This window comes from Macadamia integrifolia, unplaced genomic scaffold, assembly GCF_013358625.1.
Source record: "Macadamia integrifolia cultivar HAES 741 unplaced genomic scaffold, SCU_Mint_v3 scaffold553, whole genome shotgun sequence".
NCBI classification, from domain to species: domain Eukaryota; kingdom Viridiplantae; phylum Streptophyta; class Magnoliopsida; order Proteales; family Proteaceae; genus Macadamia; species Macadamia integrifolia.
In genome coordinates, this window is record NW_024870482.1 from 385,631 (window position 1) to 411,395 (window position 25,765).

The 25,765-nt window shown below is 39.1% G+C and overlaps 1 protein-coding gene across 1 annotated transcript; it reads right to left on the minus strand.

Annotated features, from left to right (window-relative positions):
- Positions 1-387: 387 nt before the first annotated feature.
- Positions 388-25,617, minus strand: LOC122069204. Its single transcript, XM_042633163.1, has 6 exons — positions 25,519-25,617; positions 24,384-25,447; positions 22,722-22,913; positions 22,461-22,625; positions 1,564-1,668; positions 388-1,447 (listed from the first exon to the last, which is right to left on the minus strand). The coding sequence occupies exons 2-6, from the start codon at positions 24,543-24,545 to the stop codon at positions 1,118-1,120; spliced, it is 954 nt and encodes a 317-aa protein (XP_042489097.1). The 5' UTR covers positions 24,546-25,447; positions 25,519-25,617; the 3' UTR covers positions 388-1,117.
- Positions 25,618-25,765: the final 148 nt, after the last annotated feature.

A 25,765-nucleotide genomic window follows, 5' to 3' on the forward strand; every position in this document is an offset into this window, starting at 1 on the left:
CATGTGAATAAACTAGCAAACCAATTGCAAATCATTTAAAAACCGTATGGAATAAACCAAAACCAAAACCGTTTAAAACTGTGAAACCGAAACCGTTTAAAAACTGTGGAAACCGAAACCGTTTAGGTTTCAAAAAGTGCAATCATTTAGTAAATGGTGCGGTTATGGTTTTAGCCAAAATATATGTGAATCGAACCGAACCAAACCGAACTATTTAAACCAAAACAGAATCAATTAACACCCTTACATATAGGTTATTGATGAACCAACGGATGGTATCTTTGATGCTACTACTATTACTAAATCAAAAGAAGTTGATTTCTTTAAGCATGTATTTCCTATGCGCAAAAATATACATAGTATTGATACATCTTTGACTAATAGAGGTGATTCACATTAGCTCAATGGTGTTTAGATAATCTCAATAGTGTTTAGATCAGCTCAATAAAGAAAATGAATCAAGATCTACAAGAAGCAGAGGTTCCCTTCTTACTTTTGCTTACCTGTCTCGTAGATATGTACTACTAGTGCTAGTGAAACAAAATGAGACAGCCCTATAATTCAAGTAAATATCCAAAAAAATAGGAAAGGAGTGCCATGGCCGGGATCCTTCTGGTTGCCGAATAAGCTGAAATAATTCCTTTGTTGAGAACCAAACTTCAGTGATATTCCATCCCTTGTGAGAAGCCAATTTCAGGCCTTCCAGAATTCCCAAAGCTTCTGCATCCAGTTGCTGCTTTGTGGGCTCAAAACTAATACTGATAGCTCTAAATCAACCTTGAAAAAAGATGCCAAAAGCCCATCCTGAAGCTGCTTTCAAATGGTTAGTAGCATCACCACAAACAAAAAACGGGATAGTTCAGAAAAAAGGAAGAGTTGGTTCTTCCTAACATGTTGTCTGGATCATCTGTAGTACAGAAGACACGGCTATCAATAACAGGGTCAGGAGAAATGTCTAGATCTGAGATCCATCAATTTACATTCTGAAGCACAAACATGATTCCTTGAATTAGATAAAAGAGTGCCCAAACTCTCTTGATGTAGGATTACGTCACTGCCAAAACAACTATTGATTTTAATCTGAACTAGATCTCCAAAAGAGGAAACAAGAGAAATTCTAAGAGAATATTATTTCAGCACAAGGTGAAGCTCTTTGGAAGGCCAACAACTTCTGAAGATTATTCATCTGTTCCTCTAGGAATTCCAAACACTCATAATGGGATGACGACTTGAATTCCACATAATTAATGACCACTTCCTCCAAGACTATCAAATTCTTGAGCAAATATTTTACCAACTCTATTGCATGGTCTTGTCCCTCAAAGCCAAACAAATCTATTTTCCAGAGATGATGATGTAAACAATGAAATGGCAATGGCTGTGACTCCCAGAACTTCTCTCCCTCAAAATAAAAATTATCTAAATCCATAGCATCGTCCAAGAATTCCTGAAGAGTCATTCAGAAATTATAGCTTAGATATACACCAAGTATTTAATGGAATTAAGAATCCACAGTGTCTCTAGGTTAGGGGAGCTCCTCAACAAACCTGCTATACTGATGACCCCACAATTGTCCAATCCTGTGTTCACTGTTAAATACTTCAGATACCTAAGTGGAGAAGGCAAACTTTGTTGTAACCCATCAACTCCATCTCTTATCGGCAGCACCTTCAGATAAGAAAGCATAGTTAAAACACGAATGGAACAGCAGAGTTTACTCCACCAAAATCAAATAATATTCTGAGGTATCCTGTTTCTCCTGAGGTCCTATTCTTTCACTAAGGTCAGTAAGATGTCAGGTTTCAGGACAGGTTTTGGCTAACCTGAACCCAACTAAACTGGCCCTAACCTCAACCAAAAATTGAGAAATCTAATTAGAAAAAGCGATAAAATAGAAGAAGAAAGTAGCATTATATGTTGCAAATGATCAAAATGTTTGATAAAGGTTAAGTCTTGGAATAAGGTATGTTTTGGAATAATTAGAACCAGTCACAAGTTCATCAACTAAAACCTAATACCAATCCAAACCCAGTTGACTTTGCCAAACCCACCCTGTTGGGGCTCGCATCGGGGTGGTATCAAATACCACAGCATTACTTATCCACTAATCCAGATAGTTGCAAAATAATCTCTCCCCTCTTCTCTTTTTGGATATGTAATATCAATACTGATCTTCCAAAACTAAGACCATTACTTTTGCACAAAGAGGGGAGGAGGCATCAAAAAGAAAGAAAGCACTCTTATCAATCTCTAGTTCTCTATCTTCCCTTAGTTCCTCATAAGATCTAGATACCAGGACACCTCAGACTGTGAAAGGAAGACACACCCTGCAATTAATTATTTCAACCATGTTCATAATATTAGCAGTTTGGTTGGCGAGCTAAGTTGATGGGCTGTCATAATGAGATTGGTTCTCATTGAAATTACAGCAAATTAAATTCAGACCTCTACCCTTCAGATCTTTATCTTCTTTGTATCTTCTACTTCAAGGTTAATAATTTTTTCAGATAATAAAGAAATTAAATAATTATCACCAGGGAGACACATAAGCCAGAGAACACCATGGTTTTTCATGACAATTCCAGATGGTTATCATGTAAACTTGCTCTCATCCATGTAGCATAAGCACGAATCCACACACAAGCACTTGAGATTCGATGTCGGAGCATAAATAACAAAATCGGTGGATACACAACACTTTTCTAACCTTAGGGCTTTCAGGAGAGGACAATGGGAGACCAGATCCTGAACTGATGCATCCGGCAACTTAACTTGAGTCAGAATCACCTTCTCCAAAGAGGGAAAACCCTTGTAATCCAATGGTCTAAACACACACAACTGCAAAATTAAAGCCTTCAACAATTTCACTGAAAAAGAACAGAGAGGTAACTCGTAAGAATTTTCAGAACAAGTTCAGATCAAGCATTCTGACGCTCGTCATCCCAAAAAGGAACCATTGATCGGTATGAGAAACGAACCTGTAAAATAGCGGAACAATATTCGAAGTTGTTGAATATTTTTTCCCTCATGAAGAAGCAAGTGCTTCGACAACGAAATCTACAAAAGCCTTCTTCTGTTTGTGCAGCCGACTCAAATCGTAATGAACTTTCCTCTGTCCCTCAAACCAATAACTTTGAACTTCTCTCTGTCGATCGACAGCAATGTAGAATTCCATTAGGGCTTTTTGATCAGAGAAGAACAACTCATCAAAATCTAGAATGGGAATGCAGGTCCAGGGGTACTCGTCCTCATAGCATCTTCAGTGGGAAGGAACGAGATTATGTGGCGCAGGACTGATTCAGGTAGGTTGGTGATCTGATCGTAGTTGGTGTCTTCAGTTCTTCGGCGTTTCTTCGTCTCTTCCATTTTGAACTTTTTTCCGATTCTATAAGTACACAGATAATATGAAAGATCAAAAGGGAGTTTTGATATCCCACCAGAGATTATATGACACGGCTGTAAGCTTAGCTCTGCTGCTTTCTACCATCACCTCCTCTCCTCCAACTCGCCTGTTGTGAAGGAAAAGATGAAGACGATGGGGTTTCAGAACAAGAGGGGGAAACACTATAACTTCTCTGTGGAGTTATATAGCGTATCACTCAATTGTGTTGTTTGTTTGTTTTAGCGGGAAATTAAGACAGCCGGATTTAAGCGCCGGCAATGACACGTGGCACGAATAATTGATTTTCGTGGGTTTTATACTTTTGTTGTTGTGGAAGTGTTCCTCGAAAGGCTGTGTTTGGGTACCAAGAAAAGAAAAAAATTAAGTCGTTAAGGCCAAAATATGGTAATTGGATTCTTGACTTTGGAAAAATGATTTTAGAACCAGTCTTCAGTCTAGTCTTAAAAGAAGTGCTATGACCTCAACTCAAGCGGTAAACTTTGGGGATGTCAATAGGTGTATAGGACCATGACTCTCCAGCCCATTGTCTAAGGGCTCCTCCAATGCCCGAAACATGGATTTTCCATTCTCAGAGCTAAGAACTTAGAAAGTCAATTTTTTTCCCTTACACCTAGTCTTAACCATTGTCTAATCAAAGATCAATTTTAAGCTTTTTTCGATTCTAACCCTCAAAATAGGTCATGTGTTGAGGCTCCACTCGTTCATAAGCCTCCTCTAATTTAGAGATAGGGGCGAGCGGCCTTGTCTACTAAGCTGATTTCAAAAGATGGATGGAAATTTGTATGTCTTGTACAGATCCATTGTGTACTTGATCCCACTGCGGGTATTTGTAAAAGCATTCCATCCACGAATGAGATAGTGGTTATAAAACCGAGTTATGGTTTACAAATAGATCATGTAACAGCATTCATAATCTTTTGGGTGAATGAAAATATATTAAAAAAATATAAAAAAAAAAAACCCAGAACAATGCCACAAGCTAGGCTGACTCAACCAAATTAAGGAAGAACCAAGGGGAGCGGGCAAAACAACCATCAAAGAGAATATATCAAACCACAAAATACGGCTAAAATTTTATTAGCCCTATTTCATGGTTCCGTCCCTTAAAGCCAATGATCTCAACTTTCTTCAGATGATAAGTAAAACAATAAAAGAGAAGCAATTGTGACTCTCAAATTTCCCCCATCAAAATAAAAAATATCTAAGTATTCGGGTTGTCTATGTACTCATACAAAGCCACATCAGAAAGTATTCAATTAGAAGCAATGCATCAATAGGTTGAGAGTAAGCTGGAATTAAGAAACTAGAGTTAATTTTCCTTACCCAATCTATGTCAATAGAGTCACCAATATCTATTAAAAGAGCCTCCAGATAAGGAGAGCTCCTCAAAAAGCAAGCTAACCCAACAAGTCAATAGTTTTCCTTTTTTATTGGAATGTAATGTTGTAGTGAAGTCATTAACTCCCTTAAAATCCGGAAAAACAACCAATCATAGATCGACAATACTTCTGACGATGTCAGCGCCTACGTCATGATGACGTCATCGAGATTCAAATTTAATGGTTTGGATCTATTGTCCGTTGGTTTAATCCGACGGCTTATATTACAAGATCTTTTATATGAGATCTACGGTCAGATTTCGCCCCTGTTGCGCGTGCCGCCGGTGTAGCCTACGCCACCCTTACGAAGATTCCATTTCAGGCTATCTCATTGCTCCAACTTCAAAAGGTCATATCTCCCTCATTTTAAGTCGGATTTGGGTGAACCAAGTTGCAGCTTCTTCGTTTTTTCAAGCCCTACACTATGGAAGCAAGAAAAATGGGTTTTGAGTGAAATAAGGCTACGATTTTGGTAGGAGAAGCTTCCCCCTCTTTGTTGATCCTTGAATGAACATACATTCTTGATGATAAATGTTCTTAGGCCATTAAAAGAGGTAAAAGAGGTGGTTGAAGTGTGTTAATGGTACATTAACTCAAAGCCAAGGAAGAAGAGAAGAAAGCAAGAATGTGTTTGCTTTGAAGAGCAAGAAGCCAAGGAGAGAGAAGGTGTGAGCACCAAACTTGTCAGTACAAGTTTCCAGTCATCCCAGGCAATCGATTGTGAGATTCTCTAACCTTTGATTTTACATTACATGTATGTATGTATATTAGGGTTAGTTGTGGATGAATGTATACATGCTAGGTTAGTTGTGGATGAACTGTAAGCATGCTAGCTAGTTGTGGATGCATATGCTAGGCAGAGCTTGACTGTAGGGCATTGATATAAGCCCAATTTAATTGTATTATTTATTGTGTGCTTAGTGGGTGCTAAGCACCGGGAGTGGGTGCTCCCGTGTAGTGGGTGCTACATATTGTATTAGCACTACGAGTGCCATCTCAGCTTCGGCTTCAGAAAATTGGGTGTGGGTGCTCCCGACTGTGGGTGCAGTCAAAAGTAGTGTATTGAGTAGGTACGAAGCCTTTACAGTCACTACTCCGGGGATGTAGGAAAATTGCCGAACCTCGTAAAAACCCTGTGTTGTGGGTGCTTGTTGTTTGTATTTTATATTGAAGTGCGTTGAATGTGGAATGAGTGTGTACACTTGAAAGTGCCTATGAGAGGCTGAGTGTGCATACGACTGTGTGTAAATAGGGACAGGTATATCAGGTTTTTCTTGCCCAGACATCGGACAGGTTTTTAGGGATCGGAATTGGACTCATTGATTCACCCCCCCTCTCAGTGACTGCCGGGTTACAACAGATACAAGGTTTGAATATCGTCTTTCTCCCAAGATGCCTCTTCGATCGGGTGGTTGGCCCACCGAATCTTCATAAAAGCGATAGAGCGGTTGCAAAGAGTTTTTACCTTCCGATCTTAGATCTCAGCCGGATGTTCTTCATATGTTATATCGGCTTCTAAGTATTTCGGTTCCACAAATTGCATGTGGGATGGATCATGAATGTGCCGCTTCAACATGGATACATGAAAGACATTGTGAACACTGTTGAGAAAAGGTGGTAATGCCAACATATATGCTATTGCCCCAATTAGCTTCAAAATTTCAAATGGCCCAACATATCTCGGACTTAACTTGCCTTTCTTGTGAAATCTGTGCAGACCTTTGGTAGGAGATATTTTGAGAAACACTTTCTCTCCCTCTTGGAATTCCTTACGGCTATCTGCATAGCTCTTTCGACATGATTGGGCTGTTTTAATTCTTTCTCTAATGACATCAACTTTATCACATGTTATCTGAATCATCTCCAGTCCAAACATTCGGCGTTCTCTTACTTCATCTCAGTATAGAGGAGTTCTGTATTTTCTACCATATAATGCTTTATATAGAGCCATCCTAATTGTAGCTTGGTAGCTGTTGTTGTAAGAAAACTCCATAAGAGGTATATATTCCTCTCAACTGCCACTCATTTCCATGGGCAGGCTCGGAGCATGTCTTCTAATATCTGTATGGTCCGCTCAGACTGTCTGTCTATCTATAGATGGAAGGTTGTGCCCAGGTTCAATTGTGATCCTAAGGCTTGCTGCAAGCTCTTCCAGAATCTGGAGGTAAACCTCAGGTCTCTGTTTGATACAATACTTACTGGTACACCATGTAGGCGTACAACGTTATCCATGTAAAGCTATGCCAGCTTATCTATGGTGTAATTGGTTCTGATCGGAATGAAGTGAGCTATCTTAGTAATCCTGTCAACTACCACCCAAATTGCATCGATTCCTTTGGGTGTACGTGGTAGTCCAGTGATGAAGTCCATTGTAATGTTATCCCACTTTCACTCAGGTACTGGGAGTGGTTGAAGAGTGCCAAAAGGTTGGTGTCGTTCAGCTTTGATTTTCTGACATGCAAGGTAAGTCAACACATGCAGAGCTATTATGGACTTCATTGCTGGCCACCAGTAGTGTTACTTTAGGTCTTTGTACATCTTGGTACTTTCAAGGTGAAGAGAGTACTTGGAATAGTGTGCTTCTTTTACTATTTTATCTTGTATTACCTCATCGTAGGGTACACACAATCTGACCTGAAATAACAATGCCACATCACTGACTAATGTAAAACTAGGGTCATTTATTGTTTGCTCTTAAATCTTCTCTCTGATCCGCTGCAACTCAGGATCCAAGGGCTGTTTCATTAGGATTTCTTCCCTGATGGATTAGTGTACCTGTAGAGCTGCCAAGGACATGATCAACTGTTGAACATCATTTGATTGGTGCTCTAGTTCTAAGGTCACTCCCTCATACAAAAGGATTTCATCCATTAACATTACCTCCTGTACAAGCTCTGGACTGCTAGATAGGAAAGTGACACAGTTTGAGCTTTCCGGCTTAATGCATCTACCACTACATTGGCCTTTCCTGAGTGATACTGAATATCACAATCATAATCTTTCATAAGCTCAAGCCATCTCCTTTGTCTCATATTCAAGTCTTTTTGGGTAGAAAAAGTATTTAAGACTTATGTGGTCACTGTATATTTCACATTTTTCACCATACAAATAGTGAAGCCAAATCTTTAAGGTTAAAATGACCGTTGCTAGCTCCAAGTCATGGGTAGGGTAGTTCTTTTCAAATTCCTTCAATTGTCTGGATGCATATGCTACCACCTTGCCGTGTTGCATAAGTACACAGCCCAATCCGACTTTGGAAGCATCGGTATACACTGTCATTCCACCTGTGCCTTTAGGAATATTCAACACTGGTGCTAACACTAGCTGCTCCTTCAGCTCTTGAAAACTTTTTTCACACTCCTTTGACTAATCAAACTTTATACCCTTCCTAGTCAAGTTGGTCATTAGTGCTGAAATCCGAGAAAAGTTCTCGATGAAGCGTCTATAGTAACCTGCCAAACCCAATAAACTTCTAATTTCTATTGCACTCTTGGGTACCTCCCATTCTACTACGGCTTTCACCTTATCCGGATCAACTTCGATTCCATTTTCAGACACCATGTGTCCTAGGAATCCAACCTGTTTAAGCTAAAATTCACACTTGCTGAATTTCGCATACAACTATTGCTCTCTCAGTCTCTGTAGTACCATCCTTAAATGTTTTGCATGGTCTTCTTCTAACTTCGAGTAGATCAAGATATCATCAATGAAAACAATGACTCACTTGTCAAGAACATCATGAAACACTCGGTTCATCAAATCCATGAAAGCTGCTGGAGCATTAGTCAACCCGAAAGACAACACTAAGAACGCATAATGACCGTACCGAGTTCTAAAGGCTATCTTTGGTATATCACAACTCTTTATCTTGAGTTGATAATACCCGGATCTGAGGTCAATCTTTGAAAATATCTTAGCACCTTGTAGCTGATCAAACAGATCATCTATACGTGGCAATTGATACTGGTTCTTGATGGTTAACTTGTTCAATTCCCGGTAATCAATGCACATACGTAGGTTCCCATCTTTCTTCTTAACAAACAACACTGGAGCACCCCAAGGTGATACACTTGGGCGTATGAATCCCTTATTTAACAGATCGTGCAACTATACTTGTAATTCTTTTAATTCTACTAGGGCCATTCTGTAGGGAGCCTTGGACATCGGTGCAGCTCCAGGAATCAAATTTATAACAAATTCTAACTCCTTATCAGGTGGTAGTTGAGTCAGATCATCTGAAAAGTCGTCTGGGAACTTTTTAACTGCCTCTACTTCCTCTAGAGGTGTGACCTTTGCATCTAAATCAATCATCGATGCTAGGTACCCTTGACACCCATTTTTCAACAACTTCACCGCTTGTAGAGTAGAGATGAGGACCTCCTTAGCCCGCGTTATTATATATGCTTAGTATATCAGTTCCTTCCCTTCATTATTGATTACCTTGATCTGTTTCTCAGTACACATCACGCTTGCTCGATGTGCTGATAACCAATCCATGCCTAGTATAACATCTAAGTTTTGCATGTTGAACTTGATGAGTTGGGCATCTAACTACTTTCCGTTGATCTCAACGGTGCATGGCCCATATACTTCCTTTAACTGTGAAATTTTTCCTGTAAGTATACTAACTATCATCTTATGCTCTAATATCTTGGGTGTCATGTCAAGTTTCTCAGCAAATCTCTTTGATGTAAATGAATGCAAAGTCCCTGAATCAAACAAGACATATGCTGGTATACCTGATACAGGTAGGACACCTAATGCAGCAATGCACATAAGTAAAGCATGTCATCAATATTTACCAGAAGATAATTCTCAAATTAAATCGTACCTACTACCAGTTCTGTACTAGCTTCAGTTTCCTCAGCTAACAAAGCATACATCCTTCCTTGTAGTTGACTCCCTTGAGTCAAAGCAGGTCTGCACCCAGAAGGCTGATTGGCTGGTAAGGCTGGTCGGGCTCGATAATCTTTAGCAAAATGCCCATATGAATGGCAATTAAAACAACGGTTCTGCAAAGCTAGAACCAGAGCAGAAGCTCTCTGAGCCTGACCTGTAGCAAGTGGAGGGCGAGGTGGCCTAATAGCTGTGGGTACTATACTGGTATTCGGCAAAAAGATGTAGTACCTGACCCACCAACGGGTTGAGGAGGATAACCCAATGGCCTATAGGGATGCCTGTATGAAGGACCAAATCCATATGATCTATGAAAATTCTTACTCGGGTCTCCCGAATACACATAAGGGTTCGCTCTCTTTCACACTCCAGGTGTAAGGGATGATTCATTTTTCAGTTTGTCTTCAATGGTTTTGGCCTTCTGTACAATCAAGGCATAATCGGTGTGATCTAATGCCTCAAGTATCGTGCTAATGGATACCTTCAATCTTTTCAGAAACTTTTTACCCTTTTCTTCAGTTGATTTCATGTGAGGGGTGCAAAGTAGAATAGAGCCTCAAACTGTCGCTGATAATCAAGGACAAACTTGCTTTCTTGAGTCAAGGTCGAGAACTCCGCTTCTTTGTGGTCTCTAAAACTCTGAGGGTAGCAATTTGCTAAGAACAACTCCTTGAATTGCTCCCATGTGCGTTTTGGGTGTGTAGCAAATAATATAGCTTTTGAGGCTTGCCACCAGGAGTTGGCCTTATTCTTAAACTATAACCCTACACAAATAATCTTTTGGGCATCGGTGCACTCAATCACTTCAAATATCTTCTCAATCTCTTGGATCTATAGGTCCGGTTCCAAAGGGTCACTTCCCAGTTCCCACCTTAGTGAATGTAGGTGGTAGGTTCCTTTTGAATGACTCCACCACTCTTGTGGTATAGCCCACTGACTGAAAATATGGTGCATATGCTGGATAGTACGGGTAGGGAGGTGGCATCATATATGGAGGTGTACCCTGAGGTAGTATGGGTGGTGTACCTCCAACTTAGTTCTGAGGGTTGATTCCAGGTGGTGTATCTCCAACCTGTGCCCCAATATCAGACCCTCCAGTTGGATCTTGTGGAATATCTACCTGGGGGGCTGACCTGGTAGTACAGCATACCATTATTATTGCATAGCAGTCATAAATGCTTGCTGTTGCTGGAGAATCAGTTGATGGAGAATCCGATTCGATTATTGAATCAAGTTCACAACATCACCTGGGGTAAGTATTGGTGGAGGATTAGGAAGTGTAGCCATGGGTAGATTCTCATGAGCCACATTCTGATCAATTGTCTCTTGAGGTTATGCATTAGATGCTTACCCCGTAGGTTGAAGCCTTCTATTAATTGGTGGCTTACCAATAGGACGAGAACCTCCAGGTTCACCTTGATCGATACCCATGGATTTAGTGCGTACCATTGTTAGTGTACCTAATTTGCATAAAATTTTATAAGTTAGTATTGCAACTCATTACACAATTGCTCGAATCTTAGTGCGCAATCTTGCGCACTTGCACCCTTAAAACAGTCGAGGAAAAAATGCACATAATAATTCAAACTCCAAATTTGTATCCCATTATATGTGTCGGCCAAATCTCGCCTATAAACTCATAATTCTTCAAAAATGACCTTCAAACCCACCAATGCAGGCCATGTAGGACCCACAGGTAGCATCAGGCACTCACTGCCAAAATTGACGGGCTAAAGACCGATGGGCATGGCTGGCTGAATCCCTCCGGTTTCATACCCACTGGAGTTACCTGAGAGCTGCGATTAAAAGGGGTTTAAACCGTTGTTTTTCTCCCATTCTCTCTCCTTTCTTCTTCACTCCAACTCAGGTGGTTCTTGGATGATTTTTGGGTGATCCCTTACGGCTCAACTCACCGAATCGACTCAACGATCCGTTCAAGTTGTATTCTCTATCATTCAATCATCAAGGTGAGTTCACAAACCCTCTTTTTCCTCTCTAAAAATCTGTGTTTCTCTCTTTTTGAATGGAAAATCGTCAATGTGGTTGGAACTTTGGTTTTTCCTTCGATTTTTTCTATGGAAAATAATTTACATGCTAATGTAGAGCTTAGATTATGGTTTCCAAGTACTTTGATCCATAGAATGGAAACATTGGAGAAATTTTCCCCGTTTATGCCCTAACCATCGATTTTGGGGCTTTTACTATTCATTTCTCTCCTCTATGTCAATCTAGCATTCCCATTATGAATTTCTTTGCTTCCATTGCAATATTGGGCTTCTATTGTGTTCACCAATCATTCCATTGCATACTTCGGCCCAATTTGGACGGCATGGTTGTTCTCAACCCTTATATAGACTTGCCCAAAAGGAGGGGTAAAACATTTGGGAATTTTATATCTAGCCACTCTTGAATTCATTGTTTACATTTGAATCATAATTTCTCAAGCATATTAGAATCATCAATAATTGTTTTCATTGAAATGTAAATCTTTCATTTGGCTAGGTTCCCAATTAGAAATTTCCTACATGCTTGGTATACTTGTTTGAAATCCTTCCATTTCTTATTTTAAAATCAATAGTGATATGATATCTCTTGTTTAATCTAGTACTATATCTCGTGTTCTCTTGAAAGGATCTACTCATATTCTATATTATTGGACTCATTCATGCATTAAGGCTACATCTCATTGGGATCACTGTATACCTCAATCATCACATGCATCATCTCATTAACCACTTTGCATTACTTGTGTTTACTTAGTGATTTCCATCACCTTAATCATTCTTATCTATGCATTAAATCACTTGGCTAGTTTAGTTATTCGGGTTTGATAACTTATAATATGCTATCTTAGATCACATTTCCTAAAACTTTCTGCCATATGCTATTATAGCTCATTATAATCATTTATTTGATTCCACTTCTACTATCTGTCTCAACTTGGTACTCCTTATACTCTGACTTCTCATTTTATATCATATGCTTATCCCTTTTCTTTGCATTTTCAGGATGCCACCACGAAAAGGCAAGGAACCTGTCAATCCATCAAGAAAGAGGAAAGCTTCCAAAGCCAAGAAGAAAAAGGTGGGGTTTAGTTCTTCAACCCCATCTCCATCTAGGGAACGGGAGGATCCTGAAGACACATCCAACTATGATGAGATGATCTTCTACAGTTTGAGAGCTACATCCTTGTGGGGTACTTTCCGCTCACTACCTGTGATATTAGAGAAATAGGTGGTTGTGGAGCATCTCCCATATTCACTTCTTAGAGAGGTTTTTCACTCTTGGTTGGGAGTCTATCCTCAACATCGACCGACCATGCTACAAGGGTTTAGTGAGGAAGTTCTATTGCAACCTTGAGGCTACAAAGGAGGAGGGGGAGTTTTCCATAATCGGTATGGTGAAGGGTGTGGAGATCATCCTGACTGTGGATCAATTGGTAGAGATTATTGGTATCTCCTCAGAGGGCATCCACTACTACAATCCTCCTAGGACCAGAGGCATAGGCCCATTGATGAGCCGAGACATGCAGGAGCACATCTATAGGTGATCAATAGCTCATGTGCGAGACCTGCATTCGAGTTAGCCTTTTTCCCTACGGGTAGGGTATTTTCCAGATTGGTGCAGTTCAACCTAGCTCCTAGGAGTGGTCACAGGAATCAGGTGGGTTTCATGCCAACCTACTTGGTTGCTTGCCTACTGTCTACCCTAGAGGGCAATGTACCTAGACTGTGCCTTCCCTACTTCATGCTAAGGTCTATGCACCACCACGCCATGCATCCAGAGGACGCAAACCTACCCTATGGCAGAGCTCTCACTCGAGTCTTCAAGCATTTTGCAGTTGACCTTTCTGGGGAGGTGGGAATGGTCCTAAGGGACAAGTTCATTGAAGGTACCTTGAGGTAGATGAACTTACGCACCTTGATGGTAGAGCCCCAGGTAGACAAGGAGCAGGGGGAGGATGTGCCCATAGATGAGGATGAGCATGATAGAGATGACGGTGATTATTTCCCGTATTGGGAGGAGGGTTCCCATGGGGTACCTAATCATGAGGATATCAGAGAGGAGGAGATTTTAGAGGAGGTGCCATTGGATACAAGGGCAGTAGATCCAGTTTTCCCTGGAGTTGGGGGTTCCAGATCAGCCAGAGCTAGTGGCCCAGATATCCCTAGTGCTTCTGGCACACAGGCGTCAGCTCCCCCACCTACTGGAGAGGCATCTGTCTTACAAGACATACTATCAGAATTGAGGACCTTGAGGGAAGGTTAGGCTGAGCTTAGAGGTTAGCTTGGAGAGAGTGTGGCCCGGGAGTAGGAGCTTTTTAGGAGAGTGGATGAGACACCAGTAGAGAGCTCTAGATGTGGAGATAGTTTGGAGAGATGGAGTCCAGGTTTCAGTGACTCACCTGGGATATATACCACTCTTCTAAGGTAAACTCTGCTGATGTCCATATAGAGGAGAGTGGTGCGGCTCCATGATCGATTCACTCACTGGAACATGCGTCTTAGAATTGACTTTAGGGTTCACTTAGGAGAGCCTTTCGATGTCTCTAGCGATGACTTTGACAAGTGATTTAGGCTGATGGCCTATTACCCTTTTTTGACCTTTTACTTGTCATTTCTACTTGTGTACTTAGAATTTGAATTATGATTTTGATAGTACTTGTAAATTTTTTGAATGATTTTCTTATATTAAACTACGTGATTTGATGGTGGTCGTGTCGGTCACCATATGTTACTATTATATTATTTTTGTTGTTTATCAGGTTTCATGTTGAAAATTTTTTATTTTCTTATTTTACGTCGTTATACTATCAAAATTTTGTTAAAATTTTCGCTAAGAAATAAATTCAATTATGATAAATTCAAAACTAGTTAACAAAAATTCATACTATCAATGCATGCATGCCATAAAATGCAAATTTTACATTTAAATAATTTTTTTTTTTTTGCTTTCATAAGGCTTTTATCTTCACCCACCCCAGACCTATTATAGTTTCTATGGGGTCTAAGTAGTATGCTGTAGGTAGGTAAAGTATCATGCTCTGATACTGCCATTGTCACACCCCGCACCCATAGAACCGAGCTAGTGACCGAGTTAACTCTGATTAACTCACAAACCTGTCAGGATCAATAATCTAGTAACTACAATATAACATACATCTACTAAACTAAGATAAGGCATGTATTATTAGCGGAAGATCTATTCATAATAATAGCTGTAATTGTTTCCCAAATACTTGATACCTAAATTGAGTCATAAAAGTTATATACATTTGGGCCTGAAGGCATGATATATACACGAAAATATAATAATTTAAGCATCAAATAATCAAAAGGGAGTACATCAAAAAGAATAAAAAAGAATCACTCAGGAGTCACTGCTGCTATGCAGCATAATCCTCGCACGTGCAATAGGCACAGTGCTCGAACTCATTAGGGACCTACCAGTCCTCAGACGGAAACTCCACAATGGATCCTGACTCTTGATCTTTAGGCAGGTAACCTGTAAAATCACCTATAAAGAGTTGTGCACGTGGGATGAGCTCACTAGCTCAGTAAGTGGAAAGGAAGACCACACACAGAAAACCACACAAACAGTCACAACACAAATGTGCCTATATGTATGTAATTCATTTTAATCTTATTATCCTAACAACATTACTAGGTCATAGGCTATGTGCTACTCACAACCATAGTGCGCATATGCCCTGGGTACGAACCGCGGACTCCATCCAACGATATACCTATAGGGTTGTAGGAGAAGGCCCACCGTTGGTATCGGAATTTAAAATGCAAGCCGACTTTCGACAAATTTAAATGACATAAAGTAAATGGGTTACTTCACATGAAATAAAGCAATAAAATCGGCCTTCTAAATATACCACCGGGGTTACTGATTATCCTAGTGATCAGCCGTGCGTACTTCTAACCGTTGCAGGAGTTTGACAATCGCAACCTGATGCTTTCCCCCAATAGTAATCCTACATGTAAACCCTTGTTGAGAAGGGTCGTAGCACAAAGGGGTATATAAATCCTAGCCGCATGCTTCTATATGAGCATAGTATGATTACACGATGACACTACGTCCTATTCCATGAGCCACCATGCAGTTTTTAAGCTGTCTACGATATCTAATCTAGCATGCATATCATATCCATATGAAATTCTTCCATCACATACATCAAGATATAAAGAATATTCATCATAAAACATAGCATAGCATGTTATGTAAATGCACATACAATGCGTGATATGGCATATGTGATGTCTAGTCTACACACAAGTGACATGATGACATGACTTGACTAACACACTGTTTAAACACTTTAAACATTTTAAAATTAAATTAGAGTCCATTCCCCACTTATTTGTATATATACATGGTGCTTGTACCCGACACGCAAGAGATCCGATGTGTGGGTACACGTATAATGAGTGTAGTCTATTATAAACATAATGGTTTATCATTTCACTATTTTGTGATCAAAATCATGTTTAAACACTAAAATCAGGTTTAGAATCATAAATAGGGGTTACCCATCAAATTTAGACCCATTCTGGGCATTCTGGAAAGACAGGTGGGTATGAGTCAAAGACAGGTGGGCCTCGAAGTCCATCGGTTTCATGCCCGTTGATTTTACCAGAGCTCAGAGATTGGGTTCTAGGAACTTAGGTGGGCTAGAGAACCAAAGACAGGTGGGTCTAAAACACCCCCTAGTCTTGAAACGAAATCCTTCCATCATCTTCCCCATCTTCTCTCCAGCTTGGGGAACTTGTTTGGGGTTGATCTGGTGACTTAAATCACTCATCTAAGGTCCAATCATATATCCTCAACCTAGATCTAAGATCAAATCAAAAGAAAATGGAGATTTTTACCTCTTTCTTAAGAACACCAATGAAACCCCAAATTTCACTTCTTTTGCTCAAGAACTTCGAAATACTCTAGATCTTCACCAACACTCCTTCCAAATCCTTTAAAATCATTATACACATTTTCCATTAGACCTTAGATTTGATTATTCAAGTAGGATTAGCAAGATCTAAGTGGGTTCTTTCCAAAAAATAAAAAAAAGGGTTTAAGAAAAGGGTTTTCTTAAGAATCCTTGGAATGTGTATAATACCTACCTCAAATCGAAGATCTCGATGAGCTGATCATTAATCTGAGCTCAAAATATCAAGACCCAACTCTGGTGAAGCTCTACGGTTGACTTCCTTTCTCTTTCTTCTTCTTCCTCCTTTTCCTTTCTTCTTTCCTTCTCTCTCTTCTTTACTCTCCAACTGACCAACAATCATTAATGAGGTAAAAGACAATAAATGTCTCATCTTTTATACCTGGGCCCCCAAAAATATCTTCTAGTCATAGGTGGGTATTCTCAAGTGAGTATATCTCAGGTGGGTATTCTCAAGTGGGTATATCTTAGGTGAGTATACCATGCTAGTCAACCCATTGCTAATGTTCCACTTAGACTTCAATGGGGACAAATTCATACTTATAATTAAATTACGTTGGCACCCACAAATACTAGTATGTACATTTACTTCTTATATATGGCCTCGTGACACATGCAGGTGTAAGGCTTGGGTGCACATATTACACTTGGTACCCGCTCGACCATGTCAAGCCAACTCGAGTTCAAGGTCACTCTTGCTACCATGTCCCATATGGTACTTGCATCAGTTTGCTCCGATTCAGCCCCTACATGATCAAACCAAGTCAATACTGATAATTAGATCGGGTTTAAAAAGTAGGGTATCACAGTTTACATGCTAATGCTCTCTCTCTCTCTCTCTCTCGTGGATGTCTCATGATGAAGCCTTGGTGTGTCAATCTTGATGAGAAACTGAACATGGGCCCTTTTAGCATTTATTAGTATTGGTGAAGTTTTGTTAGTTGGAGTAATGAATGAGTTGTTGAAACAACCTAATCCACAGATTCCAATGTGCTTGGATGATATTAATACATTACATTGTTCACACCACCAATTACCATCCATCCATTCATCCATCATTTTCTCTCACTTCTTGATTGTCGTTTTGGGGTTATTATTATTATTATTTTTCTTTCAAAATAGACGTATTAATAATTATTAAATGTATTAGATGTGTATAATATGATTACCTCTAAAATACATGGATAAAATCGATTTTTTAAATCATGTGAATATAATATGTCAATTTGGATTGGATCAAATTGAAAATTAAAAAAGATTTGTATAAATTATAAGCTTTGCAAAAATCATTTATATATATGGGAGAGGGATAGGTATGCTAGCGGGTTACCTAGGAATCTTATGTGCTAGCGGAATTTGAATCGTAGGATTCAATCATCTTAAATAAAACCGTTGGATTAAGAGAAGAGATTCCAACCTTCAATCTACTGCTACTACACCTTATCTCTCCCCCCCTTTTTTTTTACCACTCGCTGCTTGACCTGAATCCTCACCCTCTCTCCCTCTCACCACCCTCTGTTGGATCTCCCTCCTCCCGCCGTTCCACCTCTTCAACCTCTATACAACTTGCCGTCCCTTCCCAACATTACCGTTCCACAATTCTTCTTCTACCTTTCTCCTTATTGTTCGTCTCTATACAAATCCCCGCCCTTGCCATTACCATTGCAACCTGACCTTCACCGTCTGTTTTAATTAAAATCCCAATCCCTCTACCCCCGACTGACCACAATTGGGCTTTGCTTCCCTCCCCCTGCTAATTAATATCTTAGCCGAGGTGAGGGTTAATCTCTTTTGCAAACCTGCACCCTCACCTTGCTTGGAATCCCACCTCTTCTGTTTTCTATTATGTGCTTAATCTTCAATTACAGTCCTGCACTTAATTTTTCTTTTTCTATTTTTCTAATTTTTTTTTTTTTTTTAGTTTCACTCTCAAGAAACACATTGAAGTTTACGCAAGAGAATTTGTTATGTTATCTCTTTTTTATTTGTCGCTTTTTCTTTCTCCTCATTGTCTCTTATCAACGAGATTCAAGGAAAGCAAATTGTTGTTCTTCACGATAATCTCGCTTTCGGTTTCCCTCTCTGTCTCTCTCCCCTTTTTTCCCTCTTTATATTTGTGAGTGCATGAGGAAGAAGGAATTGATCGGAGAAAGAAATAGGAAGGGCAGATTTGAAAAAAAAAATGCTTTGTAGGAGAGGGAGGGAAAGATAGAGAGAGAGAGAGAGGCAATATGGATCGACAATTTTTTTTGAAAGGGATGTAGAACCAGAGATTGAAAGGAAGACAAAAGGTAGAAGAAGAAAAAGAAGGAAGACCATGGAGTGGCGGTATTGGGAAGGTCATGTAAGACAACAGATACCAATGGATGAGGTTTTTTATATTTCATCTAACGGCCAGTAAATGCTAGCATGCCTTATTCTTAGGTAATCCACTACGATTACCGTCCCTTCCCAACATTTTATATATATATATATATATATTAATTATAGATAATCTATAACTCGATTAGCTCTCCATGGACTCATGATAGCTATTGGACAAGGTCATTCAATCAAAGTGAAAAAAAGATCATTTTCAGATTTCGGCTTAAAAAGGGAGTATTTATTATGAGCTTAGAATATTCATTTCCCTTCTCCCACAGCGGAGAAGGGCTTTCTCTTGTCTTTTGTCTTCACTATTTTTCCAAATTTAACTAATTCTCATTTTGTCTTGTGATGGGACGTTTTTGAGTTACATTAAAAATAGGGTAATTTACCACATCACCCCCTAGAGAATGTTGCTATTATAAGAACATCCCATTTGTTTCACCAAATTGGACTCATACCCCCTGCCGTTAATTCCTATTACAGAATATACTTTATATGCTGATGCCAGTTATTATATATTTTTTTAAAAATCAAAATACGCTTAGTAAATGTGAAGTACCTAAACTACCCATCTAAAAACTCTCTTCATCAGAATTCTGGTTTGATTTATTATTGTTGGACATTTCTATTGGATTGTTTATTATTGATGGAGTGCCCCGTCTCAGCCGTCCTTTCCCCTTTTTCTTCCTCTATTCAAAACTTGTTAAAGGGGCAAAAGAGTTGGATGTTGTCTCAATCTTCTGTATGGGGGTATTGGAAGCTATTGCAGTGGCAGTTTGTGCATTGGAGAACCGAGGTGGCTATAACCAGGGTTTCAGATAGTCCTTCGATGGTGATATTGGAAGCTATTATAGGGGTGTCACGGCACAATGGCGTCACGGCTATGATATACTACAGAGGGTTTCCATGGGGTGAGCTTCATGTTTGCTTCAGACAAATCCATGGAAACAAAGTTAAACCAAAATAGAAAATCATGGAATTATTTTACACAGAAACATAAAAATCTCTAGAAAATTAAATTAAAACATCCAAAGAAAGAAAGGAAGCTTCAGATTTTCCATTTACAGAGAGAGATCAGGACTTTGATGGTCAGCAGCCGTCACCCATGATCCATCAACTGAGTACAGACTTGAGTAAAAATCTGCTTGTTCTCCAAACCTCAGGGCACCCAAACCCTAGGTGCTTGTTCCCAAAATCACATTCTGTTGTGAGATTATAGCCACAATCGGGGCTGGATTTGAGTTTACTGCCAGGGGTAATTTCAAAGGTTTTTATTCTGTTATTCGATCCAAAATTTGGTTGGTTATTGGTTGCATTAAATAGGGTTATGGACTGCAATTTTTGTTGCCTAAAATCTCAAGTTAATTTGAAGATGAATAAAATTGAAGGAGATGCAGAGAGTGTGATTGAAAATAAAATAGGGCTGCTTGACCATCTCGCACAACTCTGCCTCTCCTTTTCTCTTTACACCCTCTTTTATTCCTTCTCCACTGCCTCTGCCGCTGCTATCGCTGCCGCCACTAACTTCTTCCTTCGAAACCAGTCTTAGCACCTAAATCAGATGCAATCCAATCCTCTTCTACCCTTTGTTGCTCGTTCCAAACAAAAGGTTTCATTCCCTTTGAATCTCTGTCATTTATAGGAATAAGAATGATTTTTCCATCAGTGAGTATAAATAGTTCAAGTTCCTAAACTATAGTCTATCTTTGTCCTTTTTTGGAGAGAGTTCAGTCTCTTAATATATAAAGAATTACCCATCAATTTCCAAAAGCTTATATTTGTTCTCTCCCTTGCTCTGCTTCTTTCATGCTACTGCTTCTCATCCTCTTCTTGTGTTAGTACTCTTTATTTGGGAGATGGGTAATAACATGCAACGCGGGAAGGGGGACAAGAACAAGAAGAAGATCAAAGGATTTGTTAGAAATTTTGTCTAGAAAAATATATACCTCTGGCTTATGATTGGATGCTATAGGTAGGGATGTAGGCAACACAGAGAAGGAGAGAAAAAAAAAAAAAGAAGAAGAAATGAGGAAAATTATCTGATATCATCACTTAACAGGGATATCTAACAGAAATGGTACATCTAATAAAATCTTCAAACTAAAGGGGATGAGAGTAGTATATATGAAAGTACATGAGGGAAACTTGATATTAAACCATAGTTCAGGGACGGGAGTGTAATTTCCTCTCTCTCTCTCTATATATTTTTCTTTTTTTTTGTTGATAAATTTTTATGCCAACTATATTAGCCACATGGCTAGTGCAAAACATTCAAATACCAAATATGCTGCCCACTTGGTCTCCTCTGGCATACCTAACTTCCTCCCATTCGGTACTGCTACGCCATTAGATAGAGTTTGTATTTCTAGGGTTGATGGAATGCATACTTCATGCTATAAATCTTCGTGTGTCGTTCTTATGGATCATAGATCCCACTATTTTAGAAAAGCTAATGAAGGCTACCTCCACTAAAGAAGCAGGAAAAAAAATCTGGAATCTTAACAGCTTCAATGACTTCCTTGACAATATAACGAGAAGACAAAAACAACCCACATCAATTTCCTTGTGAGATCGATGTGGGATCAGACCCTCCTATAACTGTTATAAAACCGTAACACTTCGCTCGTTCATAAACCCCTTTCGAGACAGGAGTAAGACTCCTTATCTACGAAGTTGGTTTCAAATGATGGACTGAAATTTGTGGATTGTACAAATCTGTTGTGCGCTTGGTCCCACTTCTGGTGTTTGAAGCATTCCATCCGGTTTACAAATAGAGCTGTAGAGAAAATCAAAATACACAAACCCAAGAGGCTTCAAGGTTCCTGTTCACATGCAAACAAGGTTTGCCACATGGCAAAATATAAGTTTGAAAATCAAGATTGAGAAGAGTGCATAACAATGGCTTGAGTCCTATTAGACTACACAAGCATACAAAGCAAAGTATCTGATTGACCTTAGGCTTCAATTTTTTTTTTTTTTTTGTTAAGTGGATTCAAAATACGATATATATGGAGTAATCTTACCGTTGCATCAAGGTCCACCCTCTTTTTAGTTTACTCAACATAAAATTTGAAAGACAAGATCCATCATTGAAAAGAAACACAACCCCACCACCACCCCACCCAAAAAAAAAAAAAAAAAAAAAAAAAAAACAAAACAAAAATACATTTCTCATGCACATGAAGACCCCAAAAAAGAATTAAGCATTTACAATGCTAAGCTCTAGAACTGTACAAAATTACATCACTTTAGACGTACTACGTACCCTGGACTTTTTACAGTCTATACAAAATATCCAAGATGTTCTATGAAATTTTTACCTCAACACAAGGACAAGCTCTTGGGAGAACTATTCACTTTTGAGCATTTTTCAACTTTTACCTTTAAGAACTTCAAGTTAACACGGAAGCATTTGACATGAGTAAAAACCATTTCCTTCAAAATCAGTGATTTCGATCTAGAGCAAAAACTTTATTAGCCCTATTTCATGGTTTTGTCCCATAAAGCCATTGATCTCAACTTTCTTAAGATGGTGAGTTAAGCAATCAAAGAGAAGCAACTGTGACTCCCCAAATTTTCCCCCATCAAGATGAAAAATATCCAAGTATTCAGGTTCATCTATGTACTCCTACAAAGCCACATCAGAAACTATTCAATTAGATATAAGGAAATGCATCAATAGGTTGAGAATAAGATGGAAAAAACTAGAATTAATATTCCTTACCCAATCCATCTTAATAGAATTACAAATATCTATTGAAAGAGTCTCCCGATTAGGAGAGCTCCTCAACAAGCAAGCTAACCCAACAGGTCCATAGTTGTCCAAGCCTGTTTGAAGTGTTAAATGCCTTAGATTGTGGACTGGAGAAGGTAAAATTTCTCGCAACCCATCAAGTTCATCCACAATTGGCAGAGCCTTCATATGAAAGGAGAGCCAATAAATGAAAACATTAGTACTTGTTCCACCAACATCAAGAAAAACCACAAGCAAAGTATTCTCACATGGCTTAATTTCCTAAATATTTCTCATCAACGAATCATTAATCCAGATTTCTTCAAGGTCTTAGGAAGGGATTCCTGCCCTGCCCAAATATCTGCCACATCTATATTCCCCAAGGTCCCATTCTCACATATTAAATTCCAGTCCAAACAGAGTTTTCTAAGCGGCAAACTAGAGCTTTGGAAAATTTGGAAAATGAAAGAGTACACACAAGTGTTTGGAGTACAGTACGTGTGTACACACATGAGGATGCTTGCCAATACACGAGAGGATATTTGATTGAGTTAAACTCTGAAATTTCACATGTGGCTAATTCAGACAATGTCCCCTCTATCCAACAGTTGGAATAGCAATATCATCTATCCACGTAGCACAATTAAAGTGATAGCGCAAGAACCCCTTCCTAAGCAGGTTGCACAAAAATCATTTTTCCTAATCTTATAAAGAAATTACACAATCTCATCCACCATAATTATGCATTACTTTTATTCAAATAAAGATAGGGTTGGGTAAAAACTAGAATTCCCAATCCGAACAAAAGAAAAAGGCAGCCTTAGAACGAGTCCATTAAGGAAATGAGAATTCTGAAAATACCCTTACATCTACTTAATTAAAGAACTCGCACTGCACTCAACTTTGACTGACTGTAGCTTCTAATCTACTTGACCTATAACAAAACTGTTTTAATCCCATATGTTGCACTTAAGCTCTATCTAATGACATAAATTCTAACCCCAGTAGTACCCCTTGTGAGTTGCACCAAACAAAAGCTCTAAAAGAAGGCCTGGTGGAACTTGTAGAACGGTTTCCAATACCCTTTTCTCTGCATCACTGTCTATGCTATTTTTCGTCTCATCAATTAAATGTGTGCTTTCATCATTTATGGAAGGAGTAGCATTAGATCTTGAAAAATTTCTAGTGCAGTCCATCAGGAGATCCTAGTTGAAAAGTGTAGGGTATATTTCCTATAGTGGTCTCTTTTTGCAGCTGACACCCATACTCCATAGGAAGCAATCTAGAATACAATTAGCTTAGCCAACGACCAGAGAAACTGGAATGGACTATTTGTATGGGGCTGGGTTATGCAGATGTATTTCATATCTAACCCTTTATCTGTAAACTTTCCTCTGTCTTCTGCATATTAGTTTCTCTTCTATTAAAAATAATTTTGAATCAGTAGATAAATCAAGGTTAGTTTCATTTGTAAGATGCAGAAGCTAGAAAGCACAATGCAGTTCTTCACTCCTTTTAGCAACTAATGTCATTTTGAGATTTTATATTGCTTGGAGCATGGTCCATCTTGGTTTAATACTTTAATCACATCTTCTAGAACAAGATTTTGATACGAGAAAATAAAGCAACCTCAATGAACCAGTAAGAATATACCTGGAGACACCAGCTTGAAAGGGTCAAAGCCCTGGCATGATCCATATCCTCCAGAAGTTCACAAAGCGTTCCACCATGAGTAGTAAAAAGTAAATCCTGTTGAAACTCCAACCTTGCATCAATAAGCTTTGATAAATTCTTTACAAATAATCCATCCACCATCTTCCCCACAAACTGAAAGTGCAAAAGACTTGGAACGTTTATATGGGACTCAAAAACCTGATATTCTGTATAACTTCAAGCATGAATCCAACCAGAAGTGCTTGAGTAGCGAATGTGGGGCGCCGATACTAAAATTTTCCGGAAGATAACAGCTCTTCAGATGTAGAGATTCCAGGTGAGGACAAATAAAGATTAGATCTTGAACCGACGTATCTGGTAATTAAACTTCAGTCAGAATCACGGTCTCTAGGTGAGGAAAACTCTTGTGCTCCAATGGCTTAAGCAGGAAAAAATTTAATTTCAGAACTTTCAACAATTTGGATGGATAAGGACAAGGAAGCAACTGATAAAGCTTTTCAGGACAAGGGTCAGGATTACAACGACGACCAGAGAAGTTCAGATCGACCACAGGGAAATTTGTGAATGCAAAGCGAACCCCATTGATCAGCACGAGTCGTAAGATCATAATAGTCAAGATAGTGGAAGCTTATCTTGAGTTCACGAACATTTTGGCCCTCATGAAGACGTACGGATCTAGCAACCAAATCGGCCGATTGCTTCTTCCATTTCCGCGTCTCGTAGTAATCTCTATCATTTACCAGATCAAAGAAATAATATTCTAGTTTTCAATTATAAAATATGGGCTCCCAGAAGTCTAGAACAGGAATACAAGTCCAAAGGTTCCTCCAATTCTTGGACAAGAAGCTTGTTCTTGGCGCAGAATTGTCTCTGGAAGGAGGCTGATCCTATCGCAAGTCTCTTTGTTTCTTTTTCGGTGCTTCCTTTCCTTCATCTTCATCTGTTCTATGCAGAACAAGTTTCAAATGAGATGAATGCCAAGAACTATAATCGATTTGCAAAACCCTAAATGATGCATTGCAAAGTGGAGAATTGAAGATGATCTGTGAAAAAAAAAAAAAATTAGAGTAGAACTGTCAAGGATCAAATGATTTATGAGGTCTTTGTTGTATACCTGAGCCCAGAGGTTGGAACTGAGATAGCCAGAGCTTACCCGGAAGCTACTTCTGCTATTGCCGCGCTTCGTTCTCGCGGTAAAAAAGTGGAGGGAAAGGGGGTTTTGACGGAGGGCAAGAGAATGAAGCCAATAAGGATACAGTAAAGAGTATCCTAGGTGTTGCAAGTTCTTTACACGTGGCAATTGTAAAGCATTTTTACGGGAGTACCCTCAAAATGCCTTTTCTTGCCCCATTATTGGATTA